Consider the following 19323-nt stretch of genomic DNA (forward strand, 5'->3'; position numbering starts at 1 on the left):
GTAGATTTAATAAATCATCATCATCATCATTTCAGCCATAGGACGTCCTCTGCTGAACATAGGCCTCCCCCAATGCTTTCCATGTTGATAGATTGGTAGAGGCCTGCATCCAGCGCTTCCCTACCTTTATGATGTCGTCTGTCTACCTTGTTCGTGGACGTCACACGCCGCGTATTTCGGTACGCGGCCTCAATTCTAGAACCTTGCTGCCCCATCGGCCGTCAGTTCTGTGTACTATGTGCCCTGCCCCTTCAGCTTGCTTTTATAATAAAAGGTAAACTGAATTCACAAATTACCTACTTATCTAAGTATACCTTCTGAGATTGTATAATTACTTGAAAAGCTACTGTGTATGTTAAAAATAAAACAAAATAATTAAATATTTAACCATATATTTAAAACTTAAACTAACGTAATCAGATCAAGAAGGCTGAGGCTTAAGCACGCTCAGTTCGTTGACCTTGTACGAGTATGCTTTGAAATCGCCTATCTTTTCTCCGTCCTGGTACAGGTACAGTTTGAAGCAGGTATCACAGAAGAAGGCTGGGTCGAAGGGAACGCGGTCGCAGCCTGATACTACCCATTTGGCACAGAATTCTGCACAAGTGGTGCAGTATACGGATTGGTGCGACGATATGGCTGTATTGCGAGGGTAATAGTTCAGACGCGACGGGTCTGCGGGCCCAAGGAGACGGATCTCGGAGAATGTGAACAGGTGCTCGCAGTTGCCTTGGTGGACGTATACCTGAAATTAAAGTAAGCTTGAGTAAGTTAGCTGTAGTGCAATATTATGCAGTAACTAAGTTGTTATGGCATATGGGAGAGAAGCGGCCCAGAAGGGTGCCGTCATTGGACTATAAAAAAACAGATACCCTCTCTGGGCCAGATTGCCCTCATCCCTCTGGTGGACACAGAAGCTGACCAGACTGCCATCTCCCCTTTCCGACTCATTGACAGGTCAGGCTGCCCCCCCTCCCTTCCCTCTTCTGGCTCAGAAAACGGCCTTACTTCAACTAAAAATCTGACCACCAGATTGCCCCGCCTCTGGCACACAATCTAGCTAGACCGCCTTACGCCTGTCTGCTATGCTTAAAANTTTAAAATCTAAGTAGGTATCTGTTGCCAGTGCAATGAAAACCCATTAAATAAGTAGTAACAACAAGAAATAATAAAATTAGAATTTTTTTCACCATGCTTCAAGTCTATTACTTGACTATTACCAAAGGCGTTAAAATGCGTTGCAATAGCATGAGTGGTTTTCAACTAAATTGGTGTTATCTATAAATGCAGTCAATGAATGCACTTCGACCTACATCCTAGACCTGAATAGGCTATCAGCCGACACTAATGATGATGGAGCTGCCTTGGAGTTAATCTGCAAGGATTGCATGATGGATGACGGGGGTATAAATAGAACAACTTGTACCGATGACCAATGCATGAGTTATCTACAACCTAATCGTGGTTAACACATTATTCAATCAAAGGTACCTGCTATGTACCTACTCATATTATGCTACTGAGCTGCAACAAAGTGTACATAATAATCGGGTTCTGGTGTAAGTAACCGCAGCTTGACACGACGAAAGAGGTAAAGTCGCGTCGCTGTGGAATGGTGGTTGGCGTCAGACTAGAAAGCCAACTGCAGTTGCGTGTTTGAAAGCCGGTGAAGGCAAATAAATAATAACAACCAACATCTTACTCAAGGACGTTTTTAGTCCTGTGTGATCCATATATTTCATCCATATTCCAATTAACCGCCTCTGTGGTTTAGTGTTAAGACCACCTGCTTCAGACGCAGAGGTCCCGGGTTCGATTCCCAGTGGGGGCAGATTTTTCTGTTCGGTTTGGTTGGTGGTAGGACTTGTTCCAAGACTACCTGGCTAGCTACCACCATCTTACCTAAGTCTGTCGCCTTAACAACACTGTTAACAGCATTGTTGTGTTCCGGCAGTTAGAGGTAAGATAGCCAGTTCCTCCGTGGTTGAGGTTTCCGCTGAAGCTCGCTTCCACCTTCGGCCTGACCAGTGACCATCACTTACCGGGTTATCAGGTGAGATACAGGCCAAGAGCTTCCTCGTTGTGGATTACAAAAAAAATAGATTTTTAAGAATTGTGGAGTGGGCAGATGCAGATTAGATTGCCTACCTAGCTACAAAGTGCCGCACGACTGCAGTATCAAACGCATAGAATCAACGTTCAAAATGTTGCAACTCCTGCATCCTAATAGGGATGTGATTATTTAAATCGTGTTTTGTTCAAGTCTGCACAATGCGAGCAATTCCAGCGTCGGTGTGAGAACTACAAATTGGCCAATCAGCAGGCGATCTGATAAACGTATCAATCAGCACGCAGGCTGACGTCAGGGTCAGGTATTTCTACGTTCCCACTATAGCTCAGGGACGCGCCAATTCATATTTCCTGATTCCTGAGGATTCTTGATTGGCAGTTGTCAACAGAAATATTACGCGGTAATCTTTACTGATCAAGAGATTTTTTGTAAGTGCATATTTGATTTGAGATAAGTAGGTAAGGTATACAGGCTATTATAATGCATCCTTGAATCTTAACGAACCCGGTTTTCAATGAGGAAGGAAAGGTCCAGTTTTGTGTAGATTTTATATCGCACGTCTACATAATCGTCCTTTATAATAAATCATCATCATTTCAGCCATAGGACGTCCGCTGATGAACATAGGCCTCCCCCAATGCTTTCCATGTTGCCCGGTTGGTAGCGGCCTGCGTCCAGCACTTCCCTGCTGCTGTAGTCGGTCCACCTTGTGGGTAAACGTCCCACGCTGCATTTTCCGGTACGCGGCCTCCATTCCAGAACCTTGCTGCCCCATTGGCCGTCAGTTCTGTGTACTATGTGCCCTGCCCCTTCAGCTTGCTTTTATAATAAAAGGTAAACTGAATTCACAAATAACCTACTTATCTCGGTAAACCTTCTGAGATTGTATAATTACTTGAAAAGCTACTGTGTATGTTAAAAATAAAACAAAATAAATATATTTAGCCATATATTTAAAACTTAAACTAACGTAATCAGATCAAGAAGGCTGAGGCTTAAGCACGCTCAGTTCGTTGACCTTGTACGAGTATGCTTTGAAATCGCCTATCTTTTCTCCGTCCTGGTACAGGTACAGTTTGAAGCAGGTATCACAGAAGAAGGCTGGGTCGAAGGGAACGCGGTCGCAGCCTGATACTACCCATTTGGCACAGAATTCTGCACAAGTGGTGCAGTATACGGACTGGTGCGACGATATGGCTGTATTGCGAGGGTAATAGTTCAGGCGCGACGGGTCTGAGGGCCCGAGGAGACGGATCTCGGAGAATGTGAACAGGTGCTCGCAGTTGCCTTGGTGGACGTATACCTGAAATTTAAAGTAAGCTTGAGTAAGTTAGCTGTAGCGCAATATGCAGTGATTAAGGTGTTATGTCAAGGGGCAGAGAAGAGACCCAGAAGGGCACCATGAATAGTACATATCTTTAAGGCGACAATATCCCAACAGTGTCGGTTTCGGACTGGCCGACTCGAGATCAGAGTAACGCTGATTCTAATCTTGCCCCGCCGTCGTTGGACTATAAAAAACGGATGCCCTCTCTGGGCCAGACTGCCCTCATCCCTGGCGGGCACAGACGCTGACCAGACTGCCACCTCCCCTTTCTGTCAGGTCAGGCTGCCTCCTCCTTCTGGCTCAGAAACTGGCCCGACTGCTTCGCCTAAAAATCTGACCACCAGACTGCCCCGCCTGACACACAATCTAGCTTGACTGCCCCATTAGGTCAGTCTGCTAGGCTTAAAAGCTAGGTACAACTATGCGTTGATGAGCAAGAGCCGGCGGGGACACGGCCCAGTGCAGTCACCTCCGGGTACCCCAGCCGCATGACGATGTCCCCGACGGCGGCCTGGCACATGTCGCGCGAGGGGAAGTCCCCGGGCCCGCTAGCACACGTGATGAGCAGGAGCCGAGGGGACACGGCCCAGTGTAGTCACCTCCGGGTACCCCAGCCGCATGACGATGTCCCCGACGGCGGCCTGGCACATGTCGCGCGAGGGGAAGTCCCCGGGCCCGCTAGCACACGTGATGAGCAGGAGCCGAGGGGACACGGCCCAGTGTAGTCACCTCCGGGTACCCCAGCCGCATGACGATGTCCCCGACGGCGGCCTGGCACATGTCGCGCGAGGGGAAGTCCCCGGGCCCGCTAGCACACGTGATGAGCAGGAGCCGAGGGGACACGGCCCAGTGTAGTCACCTCCGGGTACCCCAGCCGCATGACGATGTCCCCGACGGCGGCCTGGCACATGTCGCGCGAGGGGAAGTCCCCGGGCCCGCTAGCACACGTGATGAGCAGGAGCCGAGGGGACACGGCCCAGTGTAGTCACCTCCGGGTACCCCAGCCGCATGACGATGTCCCCGACGGCGGCCTGGCACATGTCGCGCGAGGGGAAGTCCCCGGGCCCGCTAGCACACGTGATGAGCAGGAGCCGAGGGGACACGGCCCAGTGTAGTCACCTCCGGGTACCCCAGCCGCATGACGATGTCCCCGACGGCGGCCTGGCACATGTCGCGCGAGGGGAAGTCCCCGGGCCCGCTAGCACACGTGATGAGCAGGAGCCGAGGGGACACGGCCCAGTGTAGTCACCTCCGGGTACCCCAGCCGCATGACGATGTCCCCGACGGCGGCCTGGCACATGTCGCGCGAGGGGAAGTCCCCGAGCCCGCGGCGGCGCGCCCACTCGCGCAGCCCCGCCGCGTGGTCCACGCAGCCCGGCCGCGTGTCCACGTAGAACACGTTGTTGATGAACAGGAAGCCCGATGGGAACACGTCCTGGAATACAGAGCGATGTTTTTTTAAGCCTTGGGCAGACCAAACGCGGCGCAGTAGCAGCGCAGTTTGAACGCGGGCCCGCGCTCCAACCGCGCCGCACTGCAACTGCCGAATGACAAACGAGGCGGCGCGGGTGCGAGACAGAAGCGGCGCGAACGCGGGTCCGCGCTGTTGTATTACTATGACGGTCATATTAGCATGACACACCGGACGCAGGGCGGTAGCAGCGCGTTGAAAGCGGTTTTCGAATATTTAAATTTTTGACAACCGCCCGCGTTGCAACTGCTTTGAAACTGCGCTGCTTTCAGTGTGCCTCAGCCGCGCTGCAACTGACCCGCGTTTGGTCTGTGGAAGCCTTTCCTATTGATAGCAAGGGGCAGTAACCGAACATAGAACCAGTAAAAATGCTGCTGAACTAGGGTTTTGTTGAGCAAGCGAGAAAACAAATAACACTAATATAAATAATTATCTACGTTTACTGCAACACGATGGAACGAAATGAAACACGATTTATCCCATTCCAGCATCTATTGTATGCAAGTTATTTTCTTAATTATTATCAGTTACAGCGACACCTAAGGCATGACGTCCACTGCTGGACAAAGGCCTCCTCCAAGGTTTTCCACAATGCACGATCTTGCGCTGCCCGCATCCAGGCTCTTCCCGCGACCTTTACCAGATCGTCGGTCCACCTAGTAGGAGGCCTGCCCACGCTACGTCTTTCAGCCCGTGGTCATAGTGCGTACACTAAACTTTGTATATCAATGGTTATGTTTATAGCCATGGTTCCAAATTCTTTCTGTAGCAGCCCTACCTTGGCGTTGGTGGCGGGCGGCACGTCGGGCGCCTCGGACACGTCGAGGCGCATGCCGACGTCGTTGGGGCACACGAAGCGGTCCCGCAGCGCCGTCAGCGCGGCCCGGCCCGGCAACACCACGTCGCACACGAAAACCGCGTGCCGGGAGCGGCCCTGGACACGTAATGATTGTACGTGTTACCGCACATATGTTAATGTCAACGACATACCTAATCTAGGTCACTTAGAAATAGCAATTATGCACACTTATACAGGGTGTCCCGTAATGTAACGTCAAGCCGAAACTGGGTGTTGAGGCAAGTTATGCTGGTTATCAGAAAAATATAAAAAAAAATCTATGTGGCATATTTTCAAAATAATAGGCATTTAAAAAAAAACTAAAAATTCTACTCCAGGTGACGGTCCTTTTACTCGTGTTGCTACAAATCTTCACTTTTTCCAAATTTTTTTTTTGTTATGTATCCCTGAATAATGCTTCTCTAAATTGTTATCAAAATTACAAAACCAGCTGCTCCAGCTTGGACGAAAAAAATACATTATTCCCAAAAAAATAAAAATTTTTCCTAGTTGAAACTGACTGTACTGAAAAAAAAATGTACTACGCGAGTGTGGCAAGTGACGTCATAACTTGGCGCATTTAGTAAGGATTCTAAAATGGTATAACACGTGGTAAATTTCTTGCTGTAATTGTCGACAATTTTTGGTTTTTTGGAAATAGTCCCGTTTTTAACTTTATCTACCTTGGTTAAAAATTATTATTCTAATGTGCCCAAAATTCAAGTTTCTGTGACTGACTACCGTACAGTCAGTCACAGAAACTTTTGTCATTATGACAGTAATTAGTAGTTGACATACTGTGACAAAAGTCACCCGTGCGCGCGCGCCTTTACTACCTGCTCTGCCTGCACTTGTACTTGGTAACAGGGATAATAAGGATAATAAAGTGGTTGCTAACTAAATCGTCAATGTACAACGTGTTTGAATTTTTATCACCACTAATTTCGATATCGCAGTAAATGTCACGGCACTGAATTCGTTCGTAAAAATGTTTAGTTTTTTTTATTTATAAGCAAAATACCAATGGATTTGCAATACTTACATGTGGTAAATGACTTCATTGTTCCTGTAGTTCTTCGTTTCACTTATGTTATTGCACGTTACGACGCATTATCCAACAATATCGGAGAACATTTCCTCAGTACGACTGAATCGCGACTAACCTGGCGTCGCGGACGATGTTCGTTTCTGGGCATATCGCGGAGACACGCGCCACGCCCCCGTTTCACATCTATTCCCTTCTATGATCTGAGATGGTCACTGTCGCCTATCAACCACCGACGAACCGGCTGGACGTGCCGGCCGCCACGTTATCTCTTTCATATGTAACTAGCTGACCCGGCGAACTTTGTTCCGCCTTAATGGCAATAAATAAGCAGACTTTTTTTAATTTCGAACGGGATAAAAAGTATCCTATGTCCTTCTCCTGGCTCTAAACTACCTCCCTGACAATTTTCAGCTAAATCGGTTCAGCCGTTCTCGAGTTATAAGTGGAGTAACTAACACGACTTTCTTTTATATACAGGGTGGAAACGATAAGTGATCTCACTCGATTATTTCTAAACTATACAAGATATCCAAAAACTGGTTACTGATTCTGAAAGTGCTTTACAAGCTCTATCCAACGGTACCAATAATAGGTTACCAAATAAACGGGATCTATCCGAAAATTCAATGTTTCCGGCTTCCATACATTTAGTAAAACCACATAATATTAAAAACTATACAAGATATCCAAAAACTGGTTACTGATCCTGAAAGTGCTCCACGAGCTCTATCCAATGGCACCAATAATAGGTTACAAAATAAACTGAATCTATCCGAAAATTCAATATTTCCAGCTTCCATACATTTAGTACTGCCACAGTCATGGCACTCATGTCTTGATAATATTATAGCAAGTAAAAGCCTAAAACCAATGTTTTTAATGAACAATTTTAAAGAATAATGCAATTTAGAGTTCAATTTGTGTTTATTATTGAATAAAAAAAAATAACACTTCTAATATTGTGTGGCTGGCATACATTTAGTATGGAGCCTGAAAACATTGAATTTTTGGATAGATCCAGTTAGTTCTGTAACCTATTACTGATACCGTTTGAAAGAGCTCGTGAAGCACTTTCAGGATCAATAACCAGTTTTTCGATATCTTATATAGTTTAGAAATAATCGAGTGAGATCACTTATCGTTTCCACCCTGTATATTTTGTATTAATATATTATAATATTTTATGTATTATATTAGTATAAGTTTTTTTGTATTTGTACTATTTTGCACCGCCTACTTAAATTCTCTGTTTTGTCTAATTTTCTGGTTAGCTGGAAGAGAATGCCACATGGCATTAAGCTCGCCTGTTGTACCACTGTTTTTATGTGTGCAATAAAGATTTTAAATAAATAAAAAAAAATAATAGAGGTACCTTCTTAGCTTTTGCCTACGGCTTTGTCTGTGTAAAATTTTGTCTGTCACAGAAAAAATATAGAGCGCATCACTGTTTCAAAAACCGGGATAAAAACTGTCTAACGACTTTTCCGAGGACTCAAAACTATCTAAATATCAAAATCGGTTCAATGGTTTAGGCGTGAATTCGTAACAAACAGACAGATAAAGTTACTTTCGCATTTATAATATTATTCAGTAGGGATAATTCAAAACGATGTTAAAAGCAAGTAAAGCAGATTTTGAAATAGTCTAAAATAGTACCGGTACCAAGAACTTATATTTTTTTCGTTATCCAAATGTTAATTATATTATTATTTGACATACGTTTAGGTATTCAGTTTGGCATTCATTCAGGTTCAGGTACTCCAGTCCTTCTTAAATGTTATAAAAATTTATGGCTTTTATATCACTTTTGCCAGGGGGGACAACAGTCCTCAAATAATTGATTAAAAATCTAGTCCTGTTGTCTCCCCTAGCCAGGGGGGACAACAGGATTTCGAAATCCTGTTGGCTCCCCCAGGGGGGCCAAGCAGGGGGGACAACAGGACTGCACCGAAAAGAAGTGTCTATGTTACTGTAAAAGCTCGAACTACGGTTAATCTTAAGATTTAAGTGTAAGTCTTAGGATTTACCGACATGAGTTGGTAAATGTAAGTATTTCTGAAAATACGCCGATTTTTTCGAGCTTTTACCATTCGAATTCCGTATATGCTAGGTTTCACCCTGTCAGCTGGTAAATATTGGTTTTAGGAATAAAACAATGAGTAATTCTTAATTACTTACTTTAATCAACTATTAGACAAAACAGGTACATAGTATTATAAAGGTATCATAATTATGATAGTAATAAGTACAAACTAATACCAACTTATTTAAATTATTTGCAATCATTTCTTTTTCTTGTGTTTTGGTGTTCACATTTTTACTGTTTCCTTTTTTTATTCCTTCTGACTCATTACCAACGATGTTGTTTTCGTAAAGGTATAACTATAGTAAACTATATGGAAAATATTTTTTATTTATTGAAAATATTTTTTATTATATTTAATATTGATAAATATTGCGTATTGGCGTAAAATAAGACACATTAATTGCGTTAATAATAATAATAATAATTTATTTATTTCTCTCACAACATAAATTATGAAAAACATTTCTTATAATATATCTGTTAAACTAGAGTTAGATTGCATTGTGAGAGCTGGTGCCTATTGTAGATTTTAAGAAAATCTGTATTACAGGTCACCAAATTATTAATCACTAACTAATTGCGTTTAATCGCAGTTGGGGGAGAGGACGTACATTCCACGGACCGGCAAACTTAGCACAAACGGGTAGTACTTCTTCATTTTTGATGTTGGCAATACTGGTTGAGGCCAACTTGATTTGTGCCATTTACAAGTTTCAAGTGAGACGAGTTATAAAGTGGAACCATGTGGAATGAGACTTGAGTTAACTAAATGATATAATGAAGAATGATAAATTATACCCCTTGCTTGCATGTGCTTATTGAATTAACATATTTAGAATTGTTTAATCTCTAAAATTTAGGTTTATTAGCCCTCTGCCTGTGGTCCTACTGCCTAATTCAAATGTATCCAGGTTAATTTAACTTTTCAGTGGTACAACTAAGCCATATAAAATTCTATCAGCAGGACCACTGCCCATTGTTGTTTTCATGGTTCAACCCAGGGTTCGTTTTCGAATATCAGATATTTATTGTAAAATTTCAACCAACAGTTTATTCTATTCTCCACTCACAAACACCTCTTGAGAAGTATGAAATTTAATTAATGAAATCCCCACTTACCCTAAAATATTTTATGTTGTAGTCATACGGCCTGTATATTCTCACTCTGAATAACAAGTCCTTGCCGGGGACTAAGTCTTGATCCGTCTCATTTGCAGGTTGTTTACAATCCTGAAAGAATTTTAAAGCTAAGTTATGTATGCAATATATGATTCAATTACTAGAATCAGTCCTGGAGCTGTCAATAGGCCGTATAGGCCGCGTCCTAGGGGCGGCAGATTTCAGATGACGCTTACTCGATTTCAGAAGATAAAAGTTAAATAAAGATCCAGCCCCACCCTAGCCTACGGGCGGCAAAACTGTAATCCGCCACTGACTTTTTTTTTAATGTGATAGGAGGCAAACGAGCAGACGGATCACCTGATGGTAAGTGATTACCGTCGCCCATAGACACCCGCAGACCCAGGGGCGTTACAGGTGCGTTGCCGGCCTTTAAGATAAAGATACGCTCTCCTCTTGAAAGCTTGCAGGTCGTATCTTAGCAGACTAGAATACTCAAAATATATTTTCTTTACATTCTCAAAATATTCTTACTTACTAATTGTCCAAGTCCAAGCTGCTTGTAAAAAAAGATATCCATTATGTTTTATTAACAAATTAAAATATTAATTTATTATTTAACAGTAGCCAACATTAACTGGCTTCAGGCTGACATCAGATTTCTTAATAATTTAAACCAGATACAAAACCCAAACATTAATTAATTAGATAAGTTCAAAAACTTTGTATGTAAAGATTGTTTTAGTGTGTCTTGTTGGTTGTCCTATTAAATAAATAAATAAAGGGGCCAACAGGACTATTACTTATATTGTTGGAAAAATAATATTAATTAAATAACTTACGTCAGGTGCAAGAGGGATGATCCGAATGCCCCTGTATTTCAGTTTCTTGTTATAGTGGTTTCCAAGATCTTTCTCAATTCGCAGCGTAAGCTTCTTGTGAATACACAGTTTAGTGTCGCAATTTTCAATTGAAGACTTTATTATATTCAACTTTTCTTCACTGTCATTCGGGAGAAGTCCATTTTTCGGGGCTGCCAACGGCATAAGTAATTCTGTACCTGTCTTTAAATGCTCCGGGCTGAAAAGTATGCAATAAAGTTATTAGTTATAAACCAAAATATGTTTGATATAACAGTAAAATAAGACTAAAATATTACCTGCAATACTTAGAAAGCATTTCAAAGTCTTCATCATTAAGATCGTCTCCCACAAAAGCTCTAATTTTTTCATCATAAAACTGATTCAGATCACTCTTTGTATCTGGTGACCCAAAGATTGGTAAAGAATCAAATTGTTCTGCGAGATTTTTTGATAATATTGGTTTGGTTGTTAAATGACCTTTGAGATGGTAAAAAGTAGGACCTGTCACTGAGGTATAATAGCTGTTAGGCTCTTTTAGCTTGAAGTCGTCGGCAATCGGTCCTCCTAAAACGCTATATAGGTCGGATAAGCTTGGTTTCTTACTTTCAATTGATTCTTTCATTTTGTCATGTANATCGCGCGAGGGGAAGTCCCCGAGCCCGCGGCGGCGCGCCCACTCGCGAAGCCCCGCCGCGTGATCCACGCAGCCCGGCCGTGTGTCCACGTAGAACACGTTGTTGATGAACAGGAAGCCCGATGGGAACACGTCCTGGAATGCAGAGCGATGTTTTTTTAAGCCTTGGGCAGACCAAACGCGGCGCAGTAGCAGCGCAGTTTGAACGCGGGCCCGCGCTCCAACCGCGCCGCACTGCAACTGCCGAATGACAAACGAGGCGGCGCGGGTGCGGGACAGAAGCGGCGCGAGCGCGGGCCCGCGCTGTTGTATTACTATGACGATCATATTAGCATGACACACCGGACGCAGGGCGGTAGCAGCGCGTTGAAAGCGGTTTTCGAATATTTAAATTTTTGACAACCGCCCGCGTTGCAACTGCTTCGAAACTGCGCTGCTTTTAGTGTGCCTCAGCCGCGCTGCAACTGATCCGCGTTTGGTCTGTGGAAGCCTTTACTATTGATAGCAAGGGGCAGTAACCGAACACAGAACCAGCAAAAATGCTGCTGAACTAGAGTTTTTTTGAGCAAATGAGAAAACAAATAACACTACTATAAATATCTACGTTTACTGCAGGACGATGGAACGGGATAAAACACGCGTCTATCCCGTTCTAGCATGGTATGGAAGTTATTTTCTTAATCATTATCAGTTACGATGACAACAAAGACGTAAGTGACCTCCAAAGAATGCCACTTCTTTCATCAGTCAATCGAGAACTAGCCGTCGACATTATTTTTATACAAAATCCCATTTACCTAAAGTTCTTCAAATTAGTTGCGTCCTATACACTTTGTATATCAACGGTTAACACTTGAGGACTCGCGCCTTAATTTGTAACAGTCATACTCGCTACCGGGTGCGCTGGACCCAGTATGTAAAATCCTATGTATTTTTCAAAAACTCTTAATAAAAGTGAAAACTACTTTATTAGAAGGAAAATATGATATAAACAAAGACAAAATAATAAACCACATAGTCATATTTATTGCCTTTTTCTAAAATAACAACTTATTTAAAAAATTTAAGGTTTTTTGGTAAAATGAAGGTTATTTTTGAAAATTTCTGTAATTCATTATTAAAAAAAATACCTTGTTTATTTCGTAAACTACTATGGTTTGCTTACTTATGCCTATTAACAATTAATGAGAAATTAGTATAAAACATTAAAAAAAACAACTTGTTTACCGGGTCCAGTGGACTCAAAAACACATTTTTCGTCTGTAGCAATCACATGCAGTGGGCTATTTGATGATTATGACCGCTATTGGCTGTGTTACAATGTCGGGGAAAGGTACTAAGAGCGAAAACATCGCAAACGTCAAACTTTAAAAGTTATTACACAAAAAATTAAGAACTGGGTCCGTTAGACCCATTAGCGAGTCCTTAAGTGTTAAGGTAATAGCAGAGTAAATACAAATGAGTAGGTCATCTTCATTGAAACTCCCGAGCGCGGTTTGTATGTGAGCGCGCCAATACGTATGCGGACACATTAAAAATGTAGTGTGGGTGGATTAGCGGTGAGGTGCGCTGAATTTTTGGTCTATTCCACTTTGATCACCTGGCTTTGATGACCCAGGTGATCAAAGTCCACTTCCAGCGACAATTTAGTGTACTTTGATCACCCACGGATATGATGTCCTGGGTGATCAAAGTGGACTCCAGTTAAATTATTATTTTAGTGTCCTTTGATCACCTACATACAATTCACACCTCCTCTGAATAGACGTCATGACCAATTGTTGTAAGTACAAACATTTTCTTAATAGGTATAGACAATTTTTTTTATGCCGCATGAAATATTTTAAAGCGTTACTTACCTAAACAATGTTTGTCCGTACATTTAGTATAAGAGGAGATGTGATTTGTATGTAGGTGATCAAAGGACACTANTGACCAATTGTTGTAAGTACAAACATTTTCTTAATAGGTATAGACAATTTTTTTTATGCCGCATGAAATATTTTAAAGCGTTACTTACCTAAACAATGTTTGTCCGTACATTTAGTATAAGAGGAGATGTGATTTGTATGTAGGTGATCAAAGGACACTAAAATAATAATTTAACTGGAGTCCACTTTGATCACCCAGGACATCATATCCGTGGGTGATATGATGTCCTGGGTGATCAAGGGTGATCAAAGTACACTAAATTGTCGCTGGAAGTGGACTTTGATCACCTGGGTCATCAAAGCCAGGTGATCAAAGTGGAATAGACCTGAATTTTGCCATGGTTCCAAATTATTTCTGTTGCGAGCCTACCTTGGCGTTGGTGGCGGGCGGCACGTCGGGCGCCTCGGACACGTCGAGGCGCATGCCGACGTCGTTGGGGCACACGAAGCGGTCCCGCAGCGCCGTCAGCGCGGCCCGGCCCGGTAGCACCACGTCGCACACGAAAACCGCGTGCCGGGAGCGGCCCTGGACACATAATGATACTTACTTAACTTCTTTTTTGGGTACATAATTTTGCCGCCCCCTTATTGCGTGTTCCCGCCGACGGACAGGTACTTTACGGAGTGCTTCTCCTTCGGCGGTAGGGCGCAGCAACGTCAAGGGACCCGCTGAAAATCGGTGTAGAGGGGGCATGCCCCGATTAATGCTGAGCGGGCCCCTATTTGACAGCAGGGCACAATGTTTCTTCTTTTTGTAATTTATGTAAATGTGATGTCGCTCTTTTTGTCAAATAAAACATTTTTTACTTTACTTTACTACTTTTGATGTTGGCAATACTCGTTGAGGCCAACTTGATTTGTCTCAAGTGAGACGAGTTATAAAGTGGGACCAAGTGGAATGAGACTTGAGTTGACTAAATGATATAATGAAGAATGATAGATGTTACCCCTTGCTTGCATGTGAAAAATTTAGGTTTATTAGCCCTCTGCCTATAGTTCTACTGCTTAGTTCAACTGTATCACAGGTAATTTAGCTTTTCAAATAGCCGTATAAAATTGTATTACCCATTGAGCTATCAGAAGGACCACTGCTCAATATTGTTTTCATGGTTCAACCACCATCCACCACCAAAACAATAATGAGCAGTGGTCCTTCTGTGGTATAACCAACACTTTATTCTATTCTCCACTCACAAACACTCTTGAGAAGTATGAATTTTAATTAATGAAATCCCCACTTACCCTAAAGTATTTTATGTTGTAGTCATACGGCCGGTATATTCTCACTCTGAATAACAAGTCCTTACCAGGGACTAAGTCTTGATCTGTCTCATTTGCAGGTTGCTTACAATCCTGAAAGAATTTTAAAGCCAAGTTAATAATGCAATATATGATTCAATTACTAGAATATCCAAAATATTTTTTTTGCATTCTCAAAAATTATTACTTACTAATTGCCCAAGTCCAAGCTGCTTGTAAAAAAAGATTATCCATTATGTTTTATTAACAAATTAAAATATTAATTTATGATTTAACAGTAGCCAACATTAACTGGTTTCAGGCTGACATCAGATTTCTTAATAATTTAAACCAAATACAAAACCCAAACATTAATTAATTAGATAAGCTCAAAAACTTTGTATGTAAAGATTGTTTTAGTGTATATCTTATTGGTTGACCTATTAAATAAATAAATAAAGGGGCCAACTGGACTATTACTAATATTGTTGGAAAAATAATATTAATTTAATAACATACGTCAGGTGCAAGAGGGATGATCCGAATGCCCCTGTATTTCAGTTTCTTGTTATAGTGGTTTCCAAGATCTTTCTCAATTCGCAGCGTAAGCTTTTTGTGAATACACAGTTTAGTGTCGCAGTTTTCTATTGAGGACTTTATTATATTCAACTTTTCTTCACTGTCATTCGGGAGAAGTCCATTTTTCGGGGCTGCCAACGGCATAAGTAGTTCTGTACCTGTCTTTAAATGCTCCGGGCTGAAAAGTATGCAATAAAGTTATTAGTTATAAACCAAAATATGTTTGATATAACAGTAAAATAAGACTAAAATATTACCTGCAATACTTAGAAAGCATTTCAAAGTCTTCATCATTAAGATCGTCTCCCACAAAAGCTCTAATTTTTTCATCATAAAACTGATTCAGATCACTCTTTGTATCTGGTGACCCAAAGATTGGTAAAGAATCAAATTGTTCTGCGAGATTTTTTGATAATATTGGTTTGGTTGTTAAATGACCTTTGAGATGGTAAAAAGTAGGACCTGTCACTGAGGTATAATAGCTGTTAGGCTCTTTTAGCTTGAAGTCGTCGGCAATCGGTCCCCCTAAAACGCTATATAGGTCGGATAAGCTTGGTTTCTTACTTTCAATTGATTCTTTCATTTCATGATCTTCAATGTTTTCTTTCGACTCGCTTGGATTGGGTGACTGAGGATGGGCTGTATCAGGAATAACAGGCTCAGTTTGCGTTGAAGTACATTCACTGGTTGTTGCACCATTCAATGAGATCCTTTGGCATTCGGCTCTAGACGTGCTTGGTTCATTATTAAATGGCCGGTTAGAATCATCCTCTATTTCCTTTCTGAGGCAATTTACTTCTGAACTATCAATATCTTCACACTCCATGTTTTTATTGATAAGCTAATGTTTATACCCAATTATCACAGAATGTTATTACTTCTTTATTTCTTGTATTCTACTAGTAATAATATATGTTAAATAGACTATTGATTACCTTGTTATTTTTCGTGTTTTGGTATTTTGTTTGTGATTTTATGATTCTCGTTGGGGGGGTTTTGGACTGTGTTCACATTGTGAACACAGTTCTTTGCCAAACACAGTTACTGTTGTGAACTTCACAACAGTAACTGTGTTTGGCAAAGAATACTTGGTGTTTGGACCACAGAAGATTAGAGAGTATGTCTAAAGCGCGCGACTGATTGAGATTGTCCATGTCCAAGTCCAAACCCATAGAGAAAAGTAATACATAGGAAATAGAGAACCCTCTCTGTCAAATTTTTGAGCCTACTAATTGACAGCCTGGTGTTAAATTCTCTGTACTTAACCTACGTACGTAACGCTCACATACATACATAGTACACGCACACATACATACATAAAGTCCACGCACACATACACACAGTTCACGCACACATAGGCCCTCATAACCTTCAAAGAATTATTGTTTTTATGATGTACAATGTAGATTTTTTTCAAATCCATTATTTTGAAAATATTTATCTTTATGGTGTACGTATTGTATTATTTTCAAAACAATGGATTTGGAAAAATTCTACATTGCACATGGAAATGCAAATAAGTAAACAAAAACTTTTGAATTTAATAATTTTACTTTATTTATGAACACACATTATAATATTATAACACCAAAAGCGTCTTTTCGCAAAGTTTTCAACAACACTAAAAAAGCATTTGCACATTGAGAAAACTCAGATCACTTGTGAACATAACAGAAAGTTTCTTCGCGATTCACGAAGGAACGAACAAAACTCCGATGAACCAGAACAGCAGCAGGTACGAAGGAATGAACTTGAATTTGACTCGACGACTCTTCAATACTTTAATAGGGCCACAGAAAACTTAAATGATGGCTAAGAAAACAAGAATGCATTTAACATAACAAAAACAACACCGGCCATTTTGGAGGAAAAACAATGTTGCCATATGTTAAATAGTAATTTCTACTACTCTATTATGTAAATTATAACAAAAATGTCAATGTTCAGTTTTAAATTAAAACAAATTAATTTCATTTAAAAAAAGTTTTCACATTGTAATTAACAATATTCTCAAATTATTTTAATTAAGAAAAAAATGAAAATATGAAGGAAACAGGAGCAGCGACATCTAGAGCGTTTTAGGGTAGGTAAAAAGTATTTGAATTTATTCACCGATGTCGCTGTTTGGAAGCAAGTTTCACTTCGATGACCGTTGTATGGAAGTTTCCATACCCGTCCAAACCTGTGTCCAAGCCTGACGTTTACTGTCGTAACTGACGTGAGAATATGACATTAATGACATTTCATTTTTCTTTTTTTTCAGTTCTATTTGACTTCAGGCAAATGCAATAAGTCATACAGTCAAGTTTTCAGTTTTATTTTTCTTAGATAAAGGTTGCGCAACGAGAGTTAAGGCCGTGGTTAAGGCCATCAACAAGAACAACAACAACACGTCATTAAAATTTAACACTCATTGAACACAATGCAATTTTGGGTGATGCGTCTCTGGGTTGCGGATAGGGAAACGCCTTTTAGTAGGAGGTAGGCAGGGGTAGGGGCAGGGGTATAGTTCCAAAATACTGAACTGTCCTATCGATGACACTGACAGCGGGGCGCCACCGTCAATACCGGATCGCTGGTTCCGATTTTTGCCATGTTGGAAGCCATATAGTTGAACGATGGTAGCGCCCCCCTGTCATTGAGTTTGGTGGGACAGTTCAGCGTGGGTCACCTATATCAGTCCGGCGCGTGCGCGGCAGATTTCGTCAACACTGTGGTCAACACGGCGGGCCTGTCAGGCAACCCGTCGTTCGTAACCCACAATATTGAGAGGGCCGGGCGGGGGCTGTGTCGGGACATTTTACTACAACTAAGGGACATCTTTGATAACCCTCCTTCTGGCGCAGTCGGGTAAAAACCCCCACAGGTGGCGGCTGGCAGACAAAATTTATGATAAAATATAATGCTGCGTTTACACTGCGCGGAATTTAGCCAAGTCAAGTCAAAAAAACAGTGGAGTGGGGATGAATTATGAATGAATTTCATCCCCACTCCTCTGTTTTTTTGACTTGACTCGGCTAATTTCCGCATAGTGTAAAAGCAGCATAACAAAATAAATATTTTTTCTTCCTTTCTTTCAAAATAAAATGTTAGGACGTGAATCGGAACATACCATCTGATGAGTTGTTCGGCTGTCAAAAAAACAAATGTCATAACAATAATTTAATTTTCCAAATGTTTGAAATTGTTGTTCATCCTTAAATTTGTCTTAATTTACTATAATGCTTACGTTGTGGAATTTATTCGAGGCTTCATTGCTTTGCCTCAATGCAGTATGTGTACTTCACGAAGAGAGATTTATGCAAAAAAGTGAGGAATAACCTAAAACTTTTTTACCTTTTTGAATTTTAATTAATCGTGAAGGAAACATTAACATGACTGTCTATTTCGCTAATGTTTCAGTGGGCTGGGGAGCCAACCATCCAAACCATGGATTTGAAGATCAGTCATCAATTAAATTCCAAATATTAAACCTGGTTCGCTCAATAAGAACAGTAACAAGAAGTAAGTGTTACCTACAGTGCCTCTTTCTGTTATTAGTATAACAAGCCAGTGCTCAAGGATCACTACTACTGAAAAAATGAAATAATAACTGCTTTGAGATGCAATTTTTAATTGTCAAGCTCACCATACAGGGTCAAACTATAATATTTTTTATAATGATATTGCTTTTTTCCAACTTTTGCTTTTTACCTATTTACTTTTTTATTATAAGGTTGTGATAATTTTTCTCTTTTTTGTTTTTCAGTTCCACTTATTATACTAAATATCTTAACGATTATATTCAAGCTGCTATTGGGATAGCAGGACTACGTAATTTTAAATAAATAATAAACAAATGGCGAACATGGAGATTCATAAGAGTTTTCCTTATATTATAAGCATTTTATATACATTATAAGAGTTTAAAAATATGTCTTTTGGGTTATTTAATTATTTCCTTAATTTGTTCTTTATTACTGAATGTTCAGTCCAGCAGTGGACATCTTTTGGCTGAAACTAACGAACGAACTGAATGTTCACTGCTAATAGAAATTGTTTTTATCTACCTTACTACTAATTATTTATACAAAAGTTTTTGTTTAATTAAGGTATAGTATGGATTTGGATCAGTTTG

General features: G+C 41.0%; 2 protein-coding genes across 8 annotated transcripts; one reads left to right on the plus strand and one right to left on the minus strand.

Annotated features, from left to right (window-relative positions):
- Window positions 1-375: 375 nt before the first annotated feature.
- Window positions 376-16216, minus strand: Pbp49 (proximal sequence element A Pbp49). Of its 6 annotated transcripts, XM_028315357.1 has the most exons (8): window positions 16142-16214; window positions 15464-16047; window positions 15147-15384; window positions 14840-14857; window positions 14631-14741; window positions 5648-5803; window positions 4648-4833; window positions 3015-3374 (listed from the first exon to the last, which is right to left on the minus strand). In XM_028315357.1, the coding sequence occupies exons 2-8, from the start codon at window positions 16030-16032 to the stop codon at window positions 3051-3053; spliced, it is 1602 nt and encodes a 533-aa protein (XP_028171158.1). In that variant the 5' UTR covers window positions 16033-16047; window positions 16142-16214; the 3' UTR covers window positions 3015-3050. The 6 variants fall into 6 exon arrangements, with proteins under 6 accessions (XP_028171162.1, XP_028171158.1, XP_028171160.1 ...); XM_028315361.1 differs by lacking the exons at window positions 3015-3374; window positions 14631-14741; window positions 14840-14857; window positions 15147-15384 and adding exons at window positions 376-745; window positions 9961-10071; window positions 10803-11040; window positions 11120-11445 and having other exon boundaries at window positions 15790-16216; XM_028315359.1 differs by lacking the exons at window positions 14631-14741; window positions 14840-14857; window positions 15147-15384 and adding exons at window positions 9961-10071; window positions 10803-11040; window positions 11120-11445 and having other exon boundaries at window positions 15790-16216.
- LOC114360609 (immediate early response 3-interacting protein 1) lies at window positions 15903-19120 on the plus strand. Of its 2 annotated transcripts, none has more exons than XM_028315363.1 (3): window positions 15903-15963; window positions 18609-18710; window positions 18955-19120. In XM_028315363.1, exons 1-3 carry the CDS (start codon window positions 15957-15959, stop codon window positions 19008-19010), a joined length of 165 nt encoding a protein of 54 aa, XP_028171164.1. In that variant the 5' UTR covers window positions 15903-15956; the 3' UTR covers window positions 19011-19120. The 2 variants fall into 2 exon arrangements, with proteins under 2 accessions (XP_028171164.1, XP_028171163.1); XM_028315362.1 differs by lacking the exon at window positions 15903-15963 and adding an exon at window positions 18306-18515.
- Window positions 19121-19323: the final 203 nt, after the last annotated feature.

This window comes from Ostrinia furnacalis, unplaced genomic scaffold (assembly GCF_004193835.3).
Source record: "Ostrinia furnacalis isolate ACB-3 unplaced genomic scaffold, ASM419383v2 OfSCF5104, whole genome shotgun sequence".
NCBI classification, from domain to species: domain Eukaryota; kingdom Metazoa; phylum Arthropoda; class Insecta; order Lepidoptera; family Crambidae; genus Ostrinia; species Ostrinia furnacalis.